The sequence below is a fragment of the Oncorhynchus tshawytscha genome, linkage group LG26 (genome assembly GCF_018296145.1).
Source record: "Oncorhynchus tshawytscha isolate Ot180627B linkage group LG26, Otsh_v2.0, whole genome shotgun sequence".
NCBI lineage: Eukaryota > Metazoa > Chordata > Actinopteri > Salmoniformes > Salmonidae > Oncorhynchus > Oncorhynchus tshawytscha.
In genome coordinates, this window is record NC_056454.1 from 42,342,380 (window position 1) to 42,362,981 (window position 20,602).

General features: G+C 45.9%; 2 protein-coding genes across 2 annotated transcripts in view; both read right to left on the reverse strand.

Annotated features, from left to right (window-relative positions):
• The window catches only part of LOC112214314 (endothelin-converting enzyme-like 1), a 36,580-nt gene extending 23,501 nt beyond the window's left edge, over positions 1-13,079 (reverse strand). The window contains exons 1-6 of the mRNA XM_042306661.1: positions 12,909-13,079; positions 7,302-8,510; positions 7,079-7,147; positions 6,777-6,887; positions 4,847-4,939; positions 2,630-2,754 (exon numbers count right to left, since the gene is read on the reverse strand). Coding sequence (XP_042162595.1) covers positions 2,630-2,754; positions 4,847-4,939; positions 6,777-6,887; positions 7,079-7,147; positions 7,302-8,162 — 1,259 coding nt within the window. The 5' untranslated portion in view covers positions 8,163-8,510; positions 12,909-13,079. The remainder of the gene's footprint in view (positions 1-2,629; positions 2,755-4,846; positions 4,940-6,776; positions 6,888-7,078; positions 7,148-7,301; positions 8,511-12,908) is intronic.
• The window catches only part of LOC112225629 (activin receptor type-2A), a 679,452-nt gene that overhangs the window by 149,922 nt on the left and 508,928 nt on the right, over positions 1-20,602 (reverse strand). The gene's annotated exons all lie outside the window — the stretch shown is intronic.

Consider the following 20,602-nt stretch of genomic DNA (forward strand, 5'->3'; position numbering starts at 1 on the left):
TCAGTGTTCCCTCCTCCTCCTCCTCCTGAGTCATTCCCTCCTCCTCCTCCTGAGTGTTCCCTCCTCCTCCTCCTGAGTGTTCCCTCCTCCTCCTCCTCAGTGTTCCCTCCTCCTCCTCCTGAGTGTTCCCCTCCTCCTCTGAGTGTCACCCCCTCCTCCTCCTCCTCAGTGTTCCCTCCTCCTCCTCCAGTGTTCCCTCCTCCTCTCAGTGTTCCCTCTCCTCCTCCTCTCTGAGTGTTCCCTCCTCCTCCTCCTCTCAGTGTTCCCTCCTCCTCCTCCTCCTCCTCCTCAGTGTTCCCTTCCCTCCTCCTCCCCTCCTCCTCCTCAGTGTTCCCTCCTCCTCCTCCTCCTCTCATTCCCTCCTCCTCCTCCTCCTGAGTGTTCCCCTCCTCCTCCTCCTCCTGAGTGTTCCTCCTCCTCCTCCTCCTGAGTGTTCCCCCTCCTCCTCCTCCTCCTCTCCTCCTCTCAGTGTTCCCCCTCCTCCTCCTCCCTTCTCCTCCTCCTCAGTGTTCCCTTCTCCTCCTCCTCCTCCTCAGTGTTCCCTTCTCCTCCTCCTCTCATTTCCCTTCTCCTCCTCCTCCTCTCAGTTTCCCCTCCTCCCTCCTCCTCATTTCCCCTCCTCCTCCTCCTCTCCTCCTCTCATTCCCCCTCCTCCTCCTCCCTCATTTCCCTTCTCCTCCTCTCATTCACCCTTCTCCTCCTCCTCATTGTTCCCTTCTCCTCCTCTCAGTTTCCCCTTCTCCTCCTCTCATTCCCTTCTCCTCCTCCTCAGTGTTCCCTCCTCCTCCTCCTCATTCCCTTCTCCTCCTCCTCTCAGTGTTCCCTTCTCCTCCTCCTCCTCCCTCATTCCTCCTTCCTCCCTCCTCCTCCTCTCATTCCCCCTCCTCCTCCTCCTCTCATTCACCCTTCTCCTCCTCCTCCTCCTGAGTGTTCCCTCCTCCTCCTCCTCATTCCCTTTCCTCCTCTCATTCACCCTTCTCCTCCTCCTCTGAGTCATTCACCCTTCTCCTCCTCCTCATTCACCCTTCTCCTCCTCTCATTCACCCTTCTCCTCCTCTCATTCACCCTTCTCCTCCTCTCATTCACCCTCCTCCTCCTCTCATTCAGTGTTCCCTCCTCCTCCTCCTCAGTTTCCCTCCTCCTCCTCTCCCTCCTCCTCCTCAGTGTTCCCTCCTCCTCCTCTCATTCACCCTTCTCCTCCTCCTCTCATTCACCCTTCCTCCTCCTCCTCCTCCTCTCATTCACCCTTCTCCTCCTCCTCATTCACCCTTCTCCTCCTCTCATTCACCCTTCTCCTCCTCTCATTCACCCTTCTCCTCCTCCTCTCATTGTTCCCTTCTCCTCCTCCTCTCCTCCTCCTCCTCTCATTCACCCTTCTCCTCCTCCTCTCATTCACCCTTCTCCTCCTCCTCTCATTCACCCTTCTCCTCCTCCTCTCATTCAACCTCTCCTCCTCCTCCTCTCATTCACCCTTCTCCTCCTCCTCTCATTCACTCTTCTCCTCCTCCTCTCATTCACCCTCCTCCTCCTCCTCTCATTCACTCCTCCTCCTCCTCCTCCTCTCATTCACCCTTCTCCTCCTCCTCTCATTCACCCTTCTCCTCCTCCTCCTCTCATTCACCCTTCTCCTCCTCCTCTCATTCACCCTTCTCCTCCTCCCTCCTCCTCTCATTCACTCTTCTCCTCCTCCTCCTCTCATTCACCCTCCTCCTCCTCCTCTCATTCACCCTTCTCCTCCTCCTCTCATTCACCCTTCTCCTCCTCCTCTCATTCAACCTTCTCCTCCTCCTCTCATTCACCCTTCTCCTCCTCCTCATTCACCCTTCTCCTCCTCTCATTCACCCTTCTCCTCCTCTCATTCACCCTCCTCCTCCTCTCATTCACCCTCCTCCTCCTCTCATTCACCCTCCTCCTCCTCTCATTCACCCTTCTCCTCCTCCTCCTCCTCCTCATTCACCCTTCTCCTCCTCCTCTCATTCACCCTTCTCCTCCTCCTCTCATTCACCCTTCTCCTCCTCCTCTCATTCACCCTTCTCCTCCTCCTCCTCCTCTCATTCACCCTTCTCCTCCCTCCTCCTCCTCTCATTCACCCTTCTCCTCCTCTCATTCACCCTTCTCCTCCTCCTCCTCCTCTCATTCACCCTTCTCCTCCTCCTCTCATTCACCCTTCTCCTCCTCCTCTCATTCACCCTTCTCCTCCTCCTCTCATTCACCCTTCTCCTCCTCCTCCTCCTCTCATTCACCCTTCTCCTCCTCCTCCTCCTCTCATTCACCCTTCTCCTCCTCCTCTCATTCACCCTTCTCCTCCTCCTCCTCTCATTCACCCTTCTCCTCCCTCCTCCTCCTCTCATTCACCCTTCTCCTCCTCTCATTCACCCTTCTCCTCCTCCTCCTCCTCTCATTCACCCTTCTCCTCCTCCTCTCATTCACCCTCCTCCTCCTCCTCCTCTCATTCACCCTTCTCTCATTCACCCTTCTCCTCCCATTCACCCTTCTCCTCCCATTCACCCTTCTCCTCCCTCCTCTCATTCACCCTTCTCCTCCCTCCTCTCATTCACCCTTCTCCTCCCTCCTCTCATTCACCCTTCTCCTCCCTCCTCTCATTCACCTCCCACTCTCCCTTTCTCACCTTTTGGAGGTGGTCTTGATGATCTCGGAGACTTTCTCCATGTAGTCAGTAGCCAACACCACGATCTCTTCATCCTCAGAGAAGTTATCATGGAAAATTCTGTCCAACAAACGTTTCCAATGCAGCTGAAGAGGGCAGGAAGAGGAGAGGAAGGGGGAGAGGAGAGGAAGAGGAGAGGAAGGGGTAGAGGGAGAGGAGAGGGCAGGGAGAGGAGAGGGCAGGAAGAGGAGAGCATAGGAAGGGGGAGGGGAGAGGAAGGGGGAGAGGAGTGGAGGGATAGGAGAGTAGAGGTTTTAGGTTTTAACAAGTGTGAGAGAAAATTTTGTTTGTGCTTTTCTAATAACCAATTCAATTGTGTTCATGCAAGTGACCGATTGATCGTGTCTGCGAGGAATCCTCACTATCAGTATAAACAATTTGGCAGTAAGCCCAGAACATTGCTTTGAGGACCAAAAAGGGTGTCTCAGTTTCAAGGTCTCAGCTTGGAAATAAGAAGCCTTGTGAGGTATTGGTTGGCTACATGCAGGAACCAAACGTTAATGATGAATTAATTATGAATAATGAATCATGTAAATCATGCAAATATAATTTGTCTGTGTAAGCAGTATATAAGAGAATAAACAGGACTGCCCCGGCGGATCTCCTGACCGATTTGTACTACTTGGTTTCATTAAGTTTGTTGGAACCTCTTCAGCTTGCTGATAAAAAATAATTGTATTGAATTTTTTATTTAACCTTTATTTAACTAGGCAAGTCAGTTAGGAATAAATTCTTATTTACAATGACAGCCTACCAAAAGGCAAAAGGCCTCCTGTGGGGATGGGGGCTGGGATTAAAAATTTAAATATAGAACAAAACACACATCACAACAAGAGAAACACCACAACACTACATAAAGAGAGACCGAAGACAACAACATAGCATGGCAGCAACACATGAAAATGCACCATGGTAGCAATACAACATGACAACAACATGGTACAGTAGCAACACATGACAGCACAAAACATAGTACAAACATTATTTGGCACAGACAACAACACAAAGGGCAAGAAGTTAGAGACAACAATACATCACGCAAAGCAGCAACAACTGTCAGTAAGAGTGCCCATGATTGAGTCTTTGAATGAAGAGATGGAGATGGTCAATTTAATATTGACTTTGAGTCCCTGGTGGGAATTTCCACAACACAAGATAAGAAAACAGGATCGTTGTCACCCTGCTCTGATGAAAGGGGGATTCCAACAAACCTTTATTGTACCAGTAAGGAAAGTGCAAATGCTGCCTCCACAATATCAAAGATATATAGAGGATAACAAGAAGGTAAAGCCATAAAAGAAACCCTGCTCATAACTTAGGTCATCCACAACACAAAGTTCCTCTTCAACTACTGACCATACAGCATCCCTGTAATGCCAAAGTGTCTCAATCTCCCACTATTATTAACAGGCAATAGTGGGATAGCAGAAAAGAGAGAGTGAAAGAGGGAGAGGGATAAATCAGTATGAACGTAATTGATATCCTCCTATTTGACCATGTCTGAATGTGTTCTGATGTAGGATCTTAATTTAAACCAGTTTGCTACAGCAGGAAAATAATCTCTCTCACTCACCATTTGCACCTTTTTAGTAATCTCTTTCGCATTTCTTTCATTCTTCTTTCTTTCTTTTTCTCTCATATTTCATTCTCTCGTTTTATCAGTGATGCTAGTGAAGCTCACTTCATTCATCTCTCTCTCTGTCCATGTCCATTCCCCCATTCACTCCCCTCCCTTCTTCTCCAATCAGAAGTGATGGAGCAGCTCTGAATTCTCCATCAGTTTCCTGCTGCTGTCCAAGTCACCTTACGGCTCTCCCCTCCTGACTTCCCCCCTCTTTCTCTACCCCCTCAGTCCCTCTTTCCCCTATATGCCCCCCATCAGTTCTCCCCCTGTCCTCCTTCTGAAGTCCCCGTGGACCCCTATTTATCCCGTCCTCTCCCTTCCTCTACCCTCTTTCTCCTTCCTTCTGTAGCCCCCGTTGGTCTCCTTCTATCCCCGGAAGGCAGACAGCTTCGCTGAGCCACGGAGGCGTGGGTATGAGAGGTTCACGGGGCCTAGAATGGCCCCCCCCGCCTTACACACACACTTCAAAATGCTCTGCTGGAGATCAGCTCTTAATCCATCACACTTCTGCCCACACACACAACACAGTGTGTGTGTGTGTGTGTGTTACTCACACTAGGAGCGATGCGCTGTAATTGTCTCAGGGTGATGCGGTTGTACATAGTGTTGATGTCCTTTCTCTGTTCATCATACTCAGACACAGTAATCTGAAACAGAGGGGAAAAAACATTACAACTGAACACACACGCATATAGACATGCATACACACACACACACACACACATATAGACATGCACACACACACACATATAGACATGCACACACACAAACACACACGCATATAGACATGCACACACACACACACACACATATAGACATGCACACACACACACACACACATATAGACATGCACACACACACACACACACATATAGACATGCACACACACACACACACACATATAGACATGCACACACACACACACACACATATAGACATGCACACACACACACACACACACATATAGACATGCACACACACAAACACACACGCATATAGACATGCACACACACACACACACACATATAGACATGCATACACACACACACACACACATATAGACATGCACACACACACACATATAGACATGCACACACACAAACACACACGCATATAGACATGCACACACACAAACACACACGCATATAGACATGCACACACACACACACACACATATAGACATGCACACACACAAACACACACGCATATAGACATGCACACACACACACACACACATATAGACATGCACACACACACATATAGACATGCACACACACACACATATAGACATGCACACACACAAACACACACGCATATAGACATGCACACACACAAACACACACATATAGACATGCACACACACAAACACACACGCATATAGACATGCACACACACAAACACACACATATAGACATGCACACACACATATAGACATGCACACACGCATATAGACATGCACACACACAAACACACACATATAGACATGCACACACACAAACACACACATATAGACATGCACACACACATATAGACATGCACACACACATATAGACATGCACACACACATATAGACATGCACACACACATATAGACATGCACACACACATATAGACATGCACACACACATATAACACACACATATAGACATGCACACACACAAACACACACATATAGACATGCACACACACAAACACACACATATAGACATGCACACACACATATAGACATGCACACACGCATATAGACATGCACACACACAAACACACACATATAGACATGCACACACACAAACACACACATATAGACATGCACACACACAAACACACACATATAGACATGCACACACACAAACACACACATATAGACATGCACACACACAAACACACACATATAGACATGCACACACACAAACACACACATATAGACATGCACACACACAAACACACACATATAGACATGCACACACACAAACACACACATATAGACATGCACACACACAAACACACACATATAGACATGCACACACACAAACACACACATATAGACATGCACACACACAAACACACACATATAGACATGCACACACACATATAGACATGCACACACGCATATAGACATGCACACACACAAACACACACATATAGACATGCACACACACAAACACACACATATAGACATGCACACACACATAGACATGCACACACACATATAGACATGCACACACACATATAGACATGCACACACGCATATAGACATGCACACACACAAACACACACACACATATAGACATGCACACACACACACAAACACACACATATAGACATGCACACACACATATAGACATGCACACACACACACAAACACACACATATAGACATGCACACACACATATAGACATGCACACACACATATAGACATGCACACACGCATATAGACATGCACACACACACACACACACACACACACACACACACACACACTTACGTTGGCTAGGAGTGTTTCCAGCTGTAGGATCTCTTTGGACTTCTGAGTGGCATTGTGAGCCCCCAGCATGCTTAGCAGACGCTCCATCAGGGCCTTGTAAGCCGCCAGGATCTGTCCATGACATCATCATTAATGGTCAATGGACAGCAGTGTGACATGTGGCAGAGCAGACAGGATAACAAAGGGAACAGAGATGACAGGAACAAACAGGTGGATGGATGGAGAAGAAAGGAATTGGTCGATAAGTGAACAGATGGAGAGATGGAGTGGTGGATAGAAAGAGGGAGGGGGTAATCCTTTACCTTCACACTGTCCTCATCCTGCCCCAGGTACAGAGTCCTCTCAGGCAGTGTGAGCCCCTCCTGATCAATCTACAAATACACACATACGATTACAGTCAAGGGAACACATATGGACTTGTGTAATCAACACAGACATGTTAGTAAACAGATGGTATATCAGTCAGATGATAAACAGTAAGGTGTTCACACACGCAGAGAGACACTCTGACAGAGACACTCTTACCCTGATAGCGTTGCGTGAGGAGTTCTTATCGTCCACGTTGACAGTCAGAGAGAAGAAGACTGCAGTGCTGTACACCCCCTGGGTCCTATAGAGCAACTCGTTAAAGTCTGGTCTGGCTGGTGCAGTACTGCTCTCCCACCCTGCACCACCAGAGGGCACTCCAACCAGGTCCCACCCGCCACAGCTGTCAATCACCTCCGTCATGGGTCCCGACCCCAGCTTGTCAATCTCCTGGATGTTCACACAGGAGCGGTAGAACTCTTTCACCTTGCGTTCCGCAGAGTCCACGGTGTGCCGGTGCACTGGCTCCAGCAGGAGACGTTGTAGCTTCTCCTCATTGTGCTCTCCGATGGCGGTGATGATGCCATAGCTCAGCTTGTCCTCTGGGATGCCATGGCGCTGTAGCCAGCCACCACAGGCAAAGCTGTAGAAATCCTGGCAGGGCTGGATGGTGGGGTCGATGTTGGCCTGGATGAAGCGTGCGGCGCGGACTAACGAGCGTTTCTTCTGGCAGTCCTGTCTGCAGTGCGCCTCTTGCTGGAAGTCCAGGGAGATGTATTTGAGTGCCAGCATGCTGCCCAGGATGACACACATCCCCACAGCAAACACCAGAGCAGAGAGCAGGCAGATCTCCCTGCGGCTCCAACGAGGAAGTCCCTGTCCTCTGTTGATGCCACTCAGGTCCCGACACCGATCACTGGCCCCGCCCCCTTTGCCTCGGCCACGCCCAATATTTCGGTCTAGGCTCCCGCCCAAGTGCAGGCTCATGCCGTTGCTAAGGGTGCCGCTGCTATAGCGACCACCATACTTGACCTCCTGGAACTCATCGTAGTGGGCTGTGAGGGAGTATGTCTTCTCCATGGCAACGAGAATTGATTAGAGTTACGTTGTTGAAAAAAAGAGACTGATCGAGGGAGTGGTGGAAGGTGGTAGAGAGAAGAGTCTTTCAGATGGCCATGTCCCTTCAGGCCTGATATGGGCGAGGGCACCCACTAGAGGGCTAAAGGGGTAACGCAGCCCAAATGCCCTGGGCTCTCCTAAACACACTGCCTCTTGTATGTCTCCTCTGCTACCCTTACCTTTACAGAGTTAGGGAACACTGAGGCTCTCTCTCTGTTTCTCTGTCAGTGTATCTCTGGGTCTTGGTCTCTCTTTCCCTTTTGCCCTGTCTTCCTCTCTTCCTTTTCACCCAGTGGAGCCTCAGCCTGTCTGTCAATAGAAAAGGAGGAGAGGAAGAGGGAGGGAGGGAGTGGATGAGACAGAAGATGGAATCCATGATTACAGCACTGAGATAAGACAAAGGGTTCTGTCTCTTTTGAGATGCTCTTCTTTCAGTCTGTCGTTCTTTCCTAAAGTTCTTTGGATTGATTTCTGACACCCATCCATCAGGGAGATGATTTCGCTCTGTGATTCATGACTTTGGATGGATCGATAGGGAGTAGGGGAGGTGAAAGGGAGGGAGAGGTAGGAAGATGGAGAGAGGGAGGGAGGGAGAGAGAGAGAGGATGGAGGGAGTGTGCAAAGGGAGGGGAGAGGGGTAGATAAAGATGCAGAAAAAGGGGGAGAAGAAAGAAAGAGGGATGGAAATGGCATGGAAGAGTTATTTAGACAGGCAGGAATAGACATTCTGCAGGACTGGTTGTGAGGACACACATACCAGCCAGGTCACCCGTGGTACAAGTCAGTATTTGACGTCCATCCATGTCTGAGGACATCAGGAGATGATGTGGAAGCTGGTCACTAGGGGTAACAGTGAATGCTGTTACCTTCAAGTAGGTTTCAGATTTGCTAGGGCGATGGGGATGGTGGATAGACGTAAGCATCTGCCTCTGATTCCAAAGGTTGCAAGTTTAAATTTATAGGTAGAAATTGTTTTTTGATATTTTTGTTTTAAGTCTATCCCAAACCTTAACCATTCTGAGTTAATGCCAATCCTAAATAATGCTGAGTTAATATCCTAAACTTAACCTTAAACACTTTGAATGCTAATGTTTGGAACAACTTCAAAATTTGACATGTGTGGAACATGGATGGACGTCCAATTCTGACGTGAGACCGTGAGAGCTGGGAACACACACACACACACACACAGATTATGTGATAAATTCACAAGCACGTAAAAAACACTTAGCAATAGAAGAAAAGGCTGTTAAAGACATCAGAGCCAAAGTTTTAAACTCTCAGAGGAGATATTGAATATCAATTCACGAAGATCGCTATCCCAGCTTTCAGAAGTTCGATCAGTCTGAGACTGGCTTTTAACTACAGTGGAGTGAGACAACGCACACACACACACTCTCTTTCTTTGTTTTGCCTCAGGAAAGTGAGCGGAGAGGTCAAAGATTTTTATATATATATATATATATATATATAATATATAGTATTCATAAACAAGAGGAAAGAAATACACACCAAAGTCATTGTTTTTGAGTGTGAGAAAGAACGACACACAGTCTGCATTATATCTGCGTATGTGTGCGTGGAATCTGAATTTGAGCATGTCTGTATATAAATGAATATAACTATAATTGTGGTTCACGTCATCTGGAACAAGAGAGGAGGAAGATGTTTGTGCGGAGGGAGAGACAGTAGGGACACAGACACAATCACATTGATGACCTGCCTCCCACTGATGAGATACCAGACTGCAAATCAACATTGCTATTCACACCTGCTCAACTTTAGCCAGTACAGGAACTATAGAGAGTGAGAGCAGAAGAGGAGGAGAGGAGAGGGGGAGTAAGAGTGGTAGAGGCAGAGTTGTTTCTCAGTGTGTGAGGAGAGAACACACTGGGCACAGACGTCAGTTCAACATCTAGTTTTGATTTACATTTGATAGAGTTGTCAACTATCGTAAATTCAATGTGAAATTAACCAAAAATGTCAGCATGTCATTGGATTTAGGTTCAAAGTTAAAAACCTAAATGCCCTTACGTTGATGACATTTTGCAAATCCAATGAGTTTTCTAAATAGTTTCAACATCATAACATTGATTTTTGGGGTTGAAATGATGGGGAAACAACTTTGACTCAACCAGTTTTTGGCCAATGGGAAAGGGGGAAGAGAGAAGGTGTAATTGAGGGAGAGAGGTAGTGAGGAAGAACATATTTGTTGCTCTTTTTGTGGAAGGGTAAAAGAGGAAGAGAAAAGGGTTGACTATAAAGGGGAGTGGGAAGAGGGGCTGGGATGAAAGATGAAATGAAGGGGGAGGAAAAGTGAGAATTGTGTTTCTTCACAAGATGCCATTATCTACCCTATCCATCATCCATCACAAGTCACGACTCTCCCCCTCTGTCGCACGCACACACACACACACACACACACACATGAATGTATTATAAACACTGATATTCACTCTTGATGGACCATACATACAGCATTCGGTGAGTGTATCTCATATCAACATACACACATAGGCACAAATTGGTAGGATAGCCTCGTGCATGGAGAGGGACACACACACTAACATCCAATAAATCCTGAAAACAATTACAGAATCATAACACACACACTAACGGAGTCCTCTTGCAGTGGACAGACATACAATTGTATTGCCCACACTGTGCGGCTAATGGACCTGGTTCTGATTGGCATCACTATGAGAGGAGAAGCTGATGAATGGCTGTTTACCAGACATGATAGGTCTAATGTCTGAGAGTGAAATGAATGCTGCTCTGTCCTGCACAGTCCATACACACACATTCTCATACACATATTGCACGTGCGCACACACACAGCCTAAATGCATCATGAATACACTCAGGATGATGCATAGTACCCCACCAGTTGTCAAGCTCTTCTCATATATCACCTCTCAAACAGAGAACATAGATAGCATTTAGGACACAGTTCAGTTCAAACAACTCCAGGCACACACACAGACACACAAGTAAAACAAACGTTGCACACAAGAAAACCTCTTATGCAAACAGGCCCACTACACCCATCTTGTCCAGAGCATGTCCTGTGTCGCTAACCACCCTTCATAAATCCTAAATACGATCAATGGACCGAAGAGCACGACGCCGGAGGGGTCAGGTTAAGATCAATGCTATTATGATCCAATTAATTTCAGCGCACAATAGGTTATCGTATAGAATGGGGAGCAGGGGAGGAATCACGCGTCTCTGGCTTTCCCGCCGCCTGCCATGTACACGCATCCATCCGGGCTTGGAGACCCAGGACAGCGCCATACTGTAAATTGGTTTATTTCCCTCTAATCAAAGTGGTCACGGACCCTGACGGATCACATTCAGTAGTACTGGAGTTTCTGAGCAGGCTGGTTCCCACCAACTCTTATCACCGCCTGCCAGAGGCTGCTCACACAGCAGAGAGCCGTAGTGATGGTGTAGGGCTACAGACACGCTATAGTGTGAAATACTTTTAGAGAACACTGTTGCATAAGGACCAAAAAGAACCTGGAACAGAAATATTTCTGACAGGAATTTACACTTTTCGTGTCTCTCTTACACACAGCCACTGGCCCTTTTGTGTGACATAAACACACGCCCGCGTTTCCGAGGGATCGTTTAACCACTAGCTGGAACGCTGTTACACAAACGATTGTGCGCCAGACCCTCGATGGCATCCCGGGTCTCTTCCTTTCACCCTTGTCACGCAGCCACCAGGATGCTAATTCAATTAACCCGGCTTGGGTGACCACATCGAGGCTCTACACACTCAGTCAACTCGCTCGCCATGGCCACTCGATATCATCAGAGCCACTGAAATGGATACAGTGATAAGCGGCGGAGCTACGACAGTGAGAAAGAGGCAGATGATCGGAGATCTCTCTGTTTTACTGTGTCACATTCAATTTGTAAACGAACCGAAGAAAGTCTTATTTAAAATCCAACTTTGTCTGTGGAAAATTCATGGCGCGTGAAATCCCATGTAATAGCCTCCTAATCTTATTCTGACATAACTTTGACAACTGAAGGCAAAATGATCAATGTTCATCTTCATAACTTTCATACTAAACGTTCACACATAAACTAATTTGGGATGTAGTGATTGCGTCCTACTGGAGAAACCAGAACACTGCTCCACGGCTCCTATAGAACACATTCATCAAACAGAGCATCCTGAAATAACACATTTCAATTCTACTCTCTGCTAGTGGCTATAAAAGCGATGCAAAACAATATTAATTTAACGCCAGTGCTGTTGCAAACACATGTAACTGCTTGGAATTAGACAGGCATGCCACGATATACACTTAGAATGGGTACACACACACTTACCTGCTTGGAATTAGACAGGCATGCCACGATATACACTTAGAATGGGTACACACACACATACCTGCTTGGAATTAGACAGGCATGCCACGATATACACTTAGAATGGGTACACACACACATACCTGCTTGGAATTAGACAGGCATGCCACGATATACACTTAGAATGGGTACACACACACATACCTGCTTGGAATTAGACAGGCATGCCACGATATACATTAGAATGGGTACACACACATACCTGCTTGGAATTAGACAGGCATGCCACGATATACACTTAGAATGGGTACACACACACATACCTGCTTGGAATTAGACAGGCATGCCACGATATACACTTAGAATGGGTACACACACACTTACCGGCACGAAGTCAGTGTTCAGAGTCTGTCCATGCGCTTTAGATGTAAGTCTGGTCTGCGACAGTAGTTCTGATCGTGTCCTGTCCATGCATGTACATACGGCAGCTGGTCAGAGGGCTAGACGCTGGAACAAGCCACTCACTGCTGCTCCGCTGCAGCAGCTGACCCCCCACCCAGCATGAAACGCAAATCCAAAAATGCGAGACTTCGTGTGTGAGTGTGAGAGCGTATGTTGACAGACAGGGAGAGAGAGAGAGGAGTTAGGAAAGAGAGAGGGAGAGACAGATGGAAGATTTAGCCTACCGCAACCACGGTTGACAATAAGTGAGTAGCCTGTCGTTCAATGTTGCTTCTATAATAAGTGAATAGCCTGTCTTCAATTCTGCCATTTGATTATTCTCATCAAATATAACATACGCACGAGGCTATAGCCTAAACATAATGACATAGTCTACATTATTATCAAACGTCAGTTTAAGAGGTTATTCAACTGTTGAGAAACCTAATCCAAGCCCATAGAGCCACACATAATGCAAACATTCAATTTAAAGTTACTATGCAAATCAGTTAAATAACTGCCCATTTCATTACACCTTATCTCATAGGGCGTTTGCCAGAATAAGAGGCGGCGGGAAACCATGCTGTTGCGCCCGATCTTGACACTCTAGACTGACCAAAAAAGTTGTAAAGATGTCAACAGATGGACAAAATAAATCAAACACAGTTTCGTTGCTCTCAATGCCTCCCGGTGACTGGATATACTAACCATTTGCTCACCATGAGCCCTCATCAAAGAAAAGGAAAACATTTCAGATGACGTCTGTGGGTCTGTGTCAAATTACTTGATTCCAGATGATCTATAGCCGTATATCGACAGTTATCACTTTGAACACACCGCCAGTGTGGAGAGATCATTAGCGTTATGTGTTACTAAGCTACTGCCAGTAGCCTAACCTAGCTCTGAGGGGAAACTGAAAGGTAAACACCGGTGAGAAGCAGCAGACAGACACTGAGCCGGTCCACCATAGACCTGTCTGGTCTGCTCGCTCAGGTGTAACGTCCAAGGGGACTGAGCACTCCGCGAAATTACACTGGGACACCTAGCCTACAGTCATTATCATTATAAAGACGGGGAGTGAAAACAGATGAGCCACGATCGATTAGTGTATTTGACTACTGGCTTTCGGATGAGTGGCGCGCGCGGGTACCCTGGGACTTTTATTCATCCGAGTTTAATTACGGTGCACCTGCCGCCAGTGCCACGAAGGAGGAAACCCACACCGTGTTAACCTCACCCATAACCATTTCAGGACAAAAATCGAGGTTTTGAGTCTGTGTTTGAGGTTCTAAAAATATAAATGAAGTAGGCTCATTCAGGTCCAGGGCACCTTGCAAATGTTGCCTAATTGCCATACATGTAAATAGAACCGAATGTAATTAAAACAAATTCAAATGGAAAATTACATCCAACGTGAAGAGTTTCGATATTTCAAAGCTAAAGTCTGTTTCCAGTTAAGAATGATGTGAATAATTAGAAACAACATCTCTATGGTTTGGGGGAGAGGGGTGATAGTGGGATTAAAGGCAGGTGATTTAACATGAGAAAGAGGGACAAAACAGAAAGGATGTGTTTTCTGTGTCTGTTCACTCAGCACCACCTGACCCTGCCTACGCCCTGCTGCCCCATGCTCCCCCTGACTCATCCAGACTGATAGGAAGTGAAGGAGGTAGCCAGCACGTAGCCTAGTGGTTGGAGCGTTGGGCCAGTGGCCGAATGGTTGCTGGATCGAATCCCCGAGCTGACAAAGTATAAATCTGTCGTTCTGCCCCTGAACTGTTCCTAGGCCGTCATTGTAAATAAGAATTTGTTATTAACTGACTCTCCTTGTTAAACAAAGGTTCAAATGAAAATATATATATTCCTGACCTCCCACCAACCAACAGGATCTGCCTCTCAGCTGGAGGCCGTAGGAAAGGCATCCCCTGTGTGTGTGTGAGGAGGTAGCAGGGCTGAGGGGGAGTTTGGAGTTTAGCCAGAGTGAAATTCTCTCACTATATATAAATAACATTTCATTATTTATTTTTCCATATTTTATCATTGTGTCTGTGATTTAAAAAATACAACAAACATTTAAATGAAATCCTTTAAGGTTCCTGTGTAGTATTTTGATACTTTGTGCAAGGCAATAGATAAGCATTCAAAACTTTGTGTCTGGAGCCTCCTGAGTGGTGCAGCGGTCTAAGACACTGCATCACAGTGTAAACTGCTTTTCTACAGATGCTGGTTTGCCCAGTGTCGTCCGAGTTAGAGGAGGGTTTGGCCGGCTGGGATGCCCTTGTCCCATCATGCTGTAGTGACTCCTGATGGCGGCCAGGCGCATACACGCTGACACGGTCACCAAGATGTACAATGTTTCCTCCTACATTCCATTTTTTTGGTGGATGGGTATAATTTGTATGCATAAAATGTATAATAGTAATATTTAAAATGATTTGCATCAGGCCGCTTCTGGGGGGATTCTGGTAAGATGCCGTCAAAGTCGGCTGAATTCCGGGAGATGGAAATGGCCTAATGACCTTGGGCCGATTCTGGGCAGTTATTCATTTAGATTCCGGGCTAGTCCAACAGGTGATTCCGGGCCGATTTAATCAGTTCCGGCCCCCCAAAAGAGGGCCCCTTCTGGGCTGATTCCTCATTGCTAGCTGGGAAGGTAAAATCCCTTGATTCCAACATGGATTGTCTACTCAGGGAAAACAGGGTTATGAGAGTGTTGCTACTAGACATACAAAGACGTGGCATGCGTGAAAATATAATATTTTCTGGGATTCCTGAAGACACATCCAATAATCCAGAGGGGGCAACCAGAGAATTCATGCAATCCGCCTTGAAACTTCCTCTAGAGACTGTAAGCAAGGTGACTTTTCACAGAGTACACAGACTGGGAGCTCGGAGCGACAAGACCAAGGGTCCCAGTCTTATCATTACAACATTTTAACAATACCAACAAAAGGAGCTGATCAAAAGCAGAGGAAGGGAGCTAAAATGGACCAAATTCGGTCTCAATGACCAATTTCCACAGGAGATAAACGAATGTCGCAAGAGACTGTATCCTGTACAGAGGCAACAGAGGGAGAGAGGTAGGCGTGCCTTTATCATTGTAGACAAACTCTTTATAGATGGACAGCTCTTCCGAGACAGCTCCATAACACCATGGCTACTAGATTCTACGGTGAAGGCAGGTTATGAAAACTGTAAAAATATGTGAACACCATAAAGTCGATATGAACACACACACACACTCAATTACAGTGGGTCAAAAAAGTATTTAGTCAGCCACCAATTGTGCAAGTTCTCCCACTTAGAATGATGAGAGAGGCCTGTAATTTTCATCATAGATACACTTCAACTATGCCAGACAAAATGAGAAAAAATTTGAGAAAATCACATTGTAGGATTTTTAATGAATTTATTTGCAAATTATGGTGGAAAATAAGTATTTGGTCAATAACAAAAGTTTATCTCAATACTTTGTTATATACCCTTTGTTGGCAATGACAGAGGTCAAACGTTTTCTGTAAGTCTTCACAAGGTTTTCACACACTGTTGCTGGTATTTTGGCCCATTCCTCCATGCAGATCTCCTCTAGAGCAGTGATGTTTTGGGGCTGTTGCTGGGCAACACAGACTTTCAACTCCCTCCAAAGATTTTCTATGGGGTTGAGATCTGGAGACTGGCTAGGCCACTCCAGGACCTTGAAATGCTTCTTGCTTTGGGATCATTGTCATGCTGAAAGACCCAGCCACGTTTCATCTTCAATGCCCTTGCTGATGGAAGGAGGTTTTCACTCAAAATCTCATGATACATGGCCCCATTCATCCTTTCCTTTACACGGATCAGTCGTCCTGGTCCCTTTGCAGAAAAACAGCCCCAAAGCATGATGTTTCCACCCCCATGCTTCACAGTAGGTATGGTGTTCTTTGAACTCAGCATTATTTGTCCTCCAAACACGACGAGTTGAGGTTTTACCAAAAAGTTATATTTTGGTTTCATCTGACCATATGACATTCTCCCAATCTTCTTCTGGATCCTCCAAATGCTCTCTAGCAAACTTCAGACGGGCCTGGACATGTACTGCCTTAAGCAGGGGGACAAGTCTGGCACTGCAGGATTTGAGTCCCTGGCGGCGTAGTGTGTTACTGATGGTAGGCTTTGTTACTTTGGTCCCAGCTCTCTGCGGGTCATTCACTAGTTCCCCCCGCGTGGTTCTGGGATTTTTGCTCACCGTTCTTGTGATCATTTTGACCCCACGGGGTGAGATCTTGCGTGGAGCCCCAGATCGAGGGAGATTATCAGTAGTCTTGTATGTCTTCCATTTCCTAATAATTGTTCCCACAGTTGATTTCTTCAAACCAAGCTGCTTACCTATTGCAGATTCAGTCTTCCCAGTCTGGTGCAGGTCAACAATTTTGTTTCTGGTGTCCTTTGACAGCTCTTTGGTCTTGGCCATAGTGGAGTTTGGAGTGTGACTGTTTGAGGTTGTGGACAGGTGTATTTTATACTGATAACAAGTTCAAACAGGTGCCATTAATACAGGTAACGAGTGGAGGACAGAGAAGCCTCTTAAAGAAGAAGTTACAGGTCTGTGAGAGCCAGAAATCTTGCTTGTTTGTAGGTGACCAAATACTTATTTTCCACCATAATTTGCAAATAAATTCATTAAAAATCCTAGGTGGATCTTTTTGAATATGAAAGTGGATGAAAAAGAGATTTGGCTCATTAACCTACAGTTGAAGTCGGAAGTTTACATACACCTTAGCCAAATACGTTTAAACTCAGTTTCTCACAATTCCTGACATTTAATCCTAGTAAAAATTCCCTGTCTCAGGTCAGTTAGGATCACCACTTTATTTTAAGAATGTGAAATGTCAGAATAATAGTAGAAATAATTATTTATTTCAGCTTTTATTTCTTTCATCACATTCCCAGTGGACCAGAAGTTTACATACACTCAATTAGTATTTGGTAGTATTGTCTTTAAATTGTTTAACTTGGGTCAAACATTTCGGGTAGCCTTCCACAAGCTTCCCACAAATAAGTTGGGTGAATTTTGTCCCATTCCTCCTGACAGAGCTGGTGTGAGCTGAGTCAGGTTTCTAGGCCTTCTTGCTCGCACACACTTTTTCAGTTCTGCCCACACATTTTCTATGGGATTGAAGTCAAGGCATTGTGATGGCCACTCCATTACCTTGACTTTGTTGTCATTAAGCCATTTTGCCACAACTTTGGAAGTATGCTTGGGGCCATTGTCCATTTGGAAGACCCATTTGCGACCAAGCTTTAACTTCCTGACTTATGCCTTGAGATGTTGCTTCAATATATCCAAATAATTTTCCATTCTCATGATGCTATCTATTTTGTGAAGTGCCCCAGTCCCTCCTGCAGCAAAGCACCTGCACAACATGATGCTGCCACCCCCATGCTTCATGGTTGGCATTTGTTCTTCAGCTTGCAAGCCTCCCCCTTTTTCCTCCAATCATAACGATAGTAATTGTGGCCAAACAGTTCTATTTTTGTTTCATCAGACCAGAGGACATTTCTCTATCTTTGTCCCCATGTACAGTTACAAACCATAGTCTGGCTTTGTTATGGAGGTTTTGGAGCAGTGGTTTCTTCCTTGCTGAGCGGCGTTTCAGGTTACGTCGATATAGAACTCCTTTTACTGTGGATATAGATACTTTTGTACCTGTTTCCTCCAGCATCTTGACAAGGTCCTTTGCTGTTGTTCTGGGATTGATTTGCACTTTTCGCACCAAAGTACGTTCATCTCGAGGAGACAGAACGTGTCTCTGTCCTGAGCGGTATGACAGCTTGGTGGTCCCATGGTGTTTATACTTGCGTAATATTGTTTGTACAGATGAACGTGGTACCTCCAAGAGTTTGGAAATTGCTCCCAAGGATAAACTAGACTCGAGGAGGTCTACAATTTATTTTCTGAGGTCCTGGCTGATTTCTTTTGATTTTCCCATGATGTCAAGCAAAGAGCCTTGAAATACATCCACAGGCACACCTCCAATTGACTCAAATGATGTCAATTAGCCTATCAGATGCTTCTAAAGCCATGGCATCATTTCTGGAATTTTCCAAGCTGTCAACTTAGAGTATGTAAACTGCTGACCCACTGGAATCGTGATACAGTGAATTATAAGTGAAATAATCTGTCTGTAAACAATTGTTGGAAAAATGACTTGTGTCATGTGCAAAGTAGATGTCCTAACCGACTTGCCAAAACAATAGTTTGTTAATAAGAAATTTGAGGAGTGGTTGAAAAACAAGTTTTAATGACTCCAACAAGTGTATGTAAACTTCCGACTTCAACTGTAAGACTCCAGCTTCAGTGATTTTTGCAATCCGTTCCCATCATTGGCAGCAGAGAACTGGAAGGAAAGGTGGCCAATTAAGGAGTTGGCTTTCGGGATGACCAGTGAAATATACCTGCTGGAGCGTGTGCTATGGGTGGGTGCTGCTATGGTGACCAGTGAGCTGAGATAAGGCGGGGCTTTACCAAGAATTGACATATAGATGACCTGGAGCCAGTGGATTTGGTGACGAATATGAAGCGAGTTACTGCCAACGAGAGCATACAGGTCGCAGTGGTGGGTAGTATATTGGGTTTTGGTGCAAAAATTGATGGCACTGCTATTTTGTAAATGACATTGCCGAAGTCAAGGATCGGTAGGATAGTCAGTTTTACGAGGGTATGTTTATCAGCTTGAGTGAAGGATGCTTTGTTGTGAAATAGGAAGCCGATTCTAGATTTAGTTTTGGATTGGAGATGCTTAATGTGAGTCTGGAAGGAGAGTTTACAGTCTAACCAGACACCTATGTATTTGTAGTTGTCCACATATTCTAAGTCAGAACCGTCCAGAGTAGTGATGCTAGACAGGCGGGCGGGTGTGGGCAGCGATCGGTTGAAAAGCATGCATTTAGTTTTACGTGCATTTAAGATCAGTTGGAAGCTACGGAAAGGGTGTTGTATGGCATTGAACCTCGTTTAGAGGTTAGTTAACACAGTGTCCAAAGAAAGGCCAGAAGTATACAGAATGGTGTCGTCTGCGTAGAGGTGGATCAGAGAATCATCAGCAGCAAGAGTGATATCATTGATGTATATGTGAGAAAAGAGTCGGCCCGAGAATTGAACCCTGTGGCACCCCCATAGAGACTGCCAGAGGTCCTGACAGCAGGCCCTCCAATTTGACACACTGAACTCTGTCAGAGAAGTAGTTGGTGAACCAGGTGAGGCTATTGAGTCTGCTGATAAGAATGTGGTGATTGACAGAGTTGAAAGCCTTGGCCAGGTCGATGAAGATGGCTACACAATATTGTCTCATATCGATGGCGGTTATGATGTCATTTAGGACCTTGAGCGTGGCTGAGGTGTACCCATGACCAGCTCGAAAACCAGATTGTATTGCGGAGAAGTGGTGTCATGACGTTGCCCTCTTTGGGTACAGCGAGCACCATCCCCCGCTCTCTGCTTCTTACAACCAGACTGCTGTGGTCAGAAGAGAGGTCGTAAATTCCTGAGGAGAAGACCCTTCCTCATGGCCACACAGTATAAGAGATAGAGTGAATTTTCATTAAGAACAAAGGAATTTCTTCCACCTCACAGAACTTGAGGTCCAAACAAATTTCAT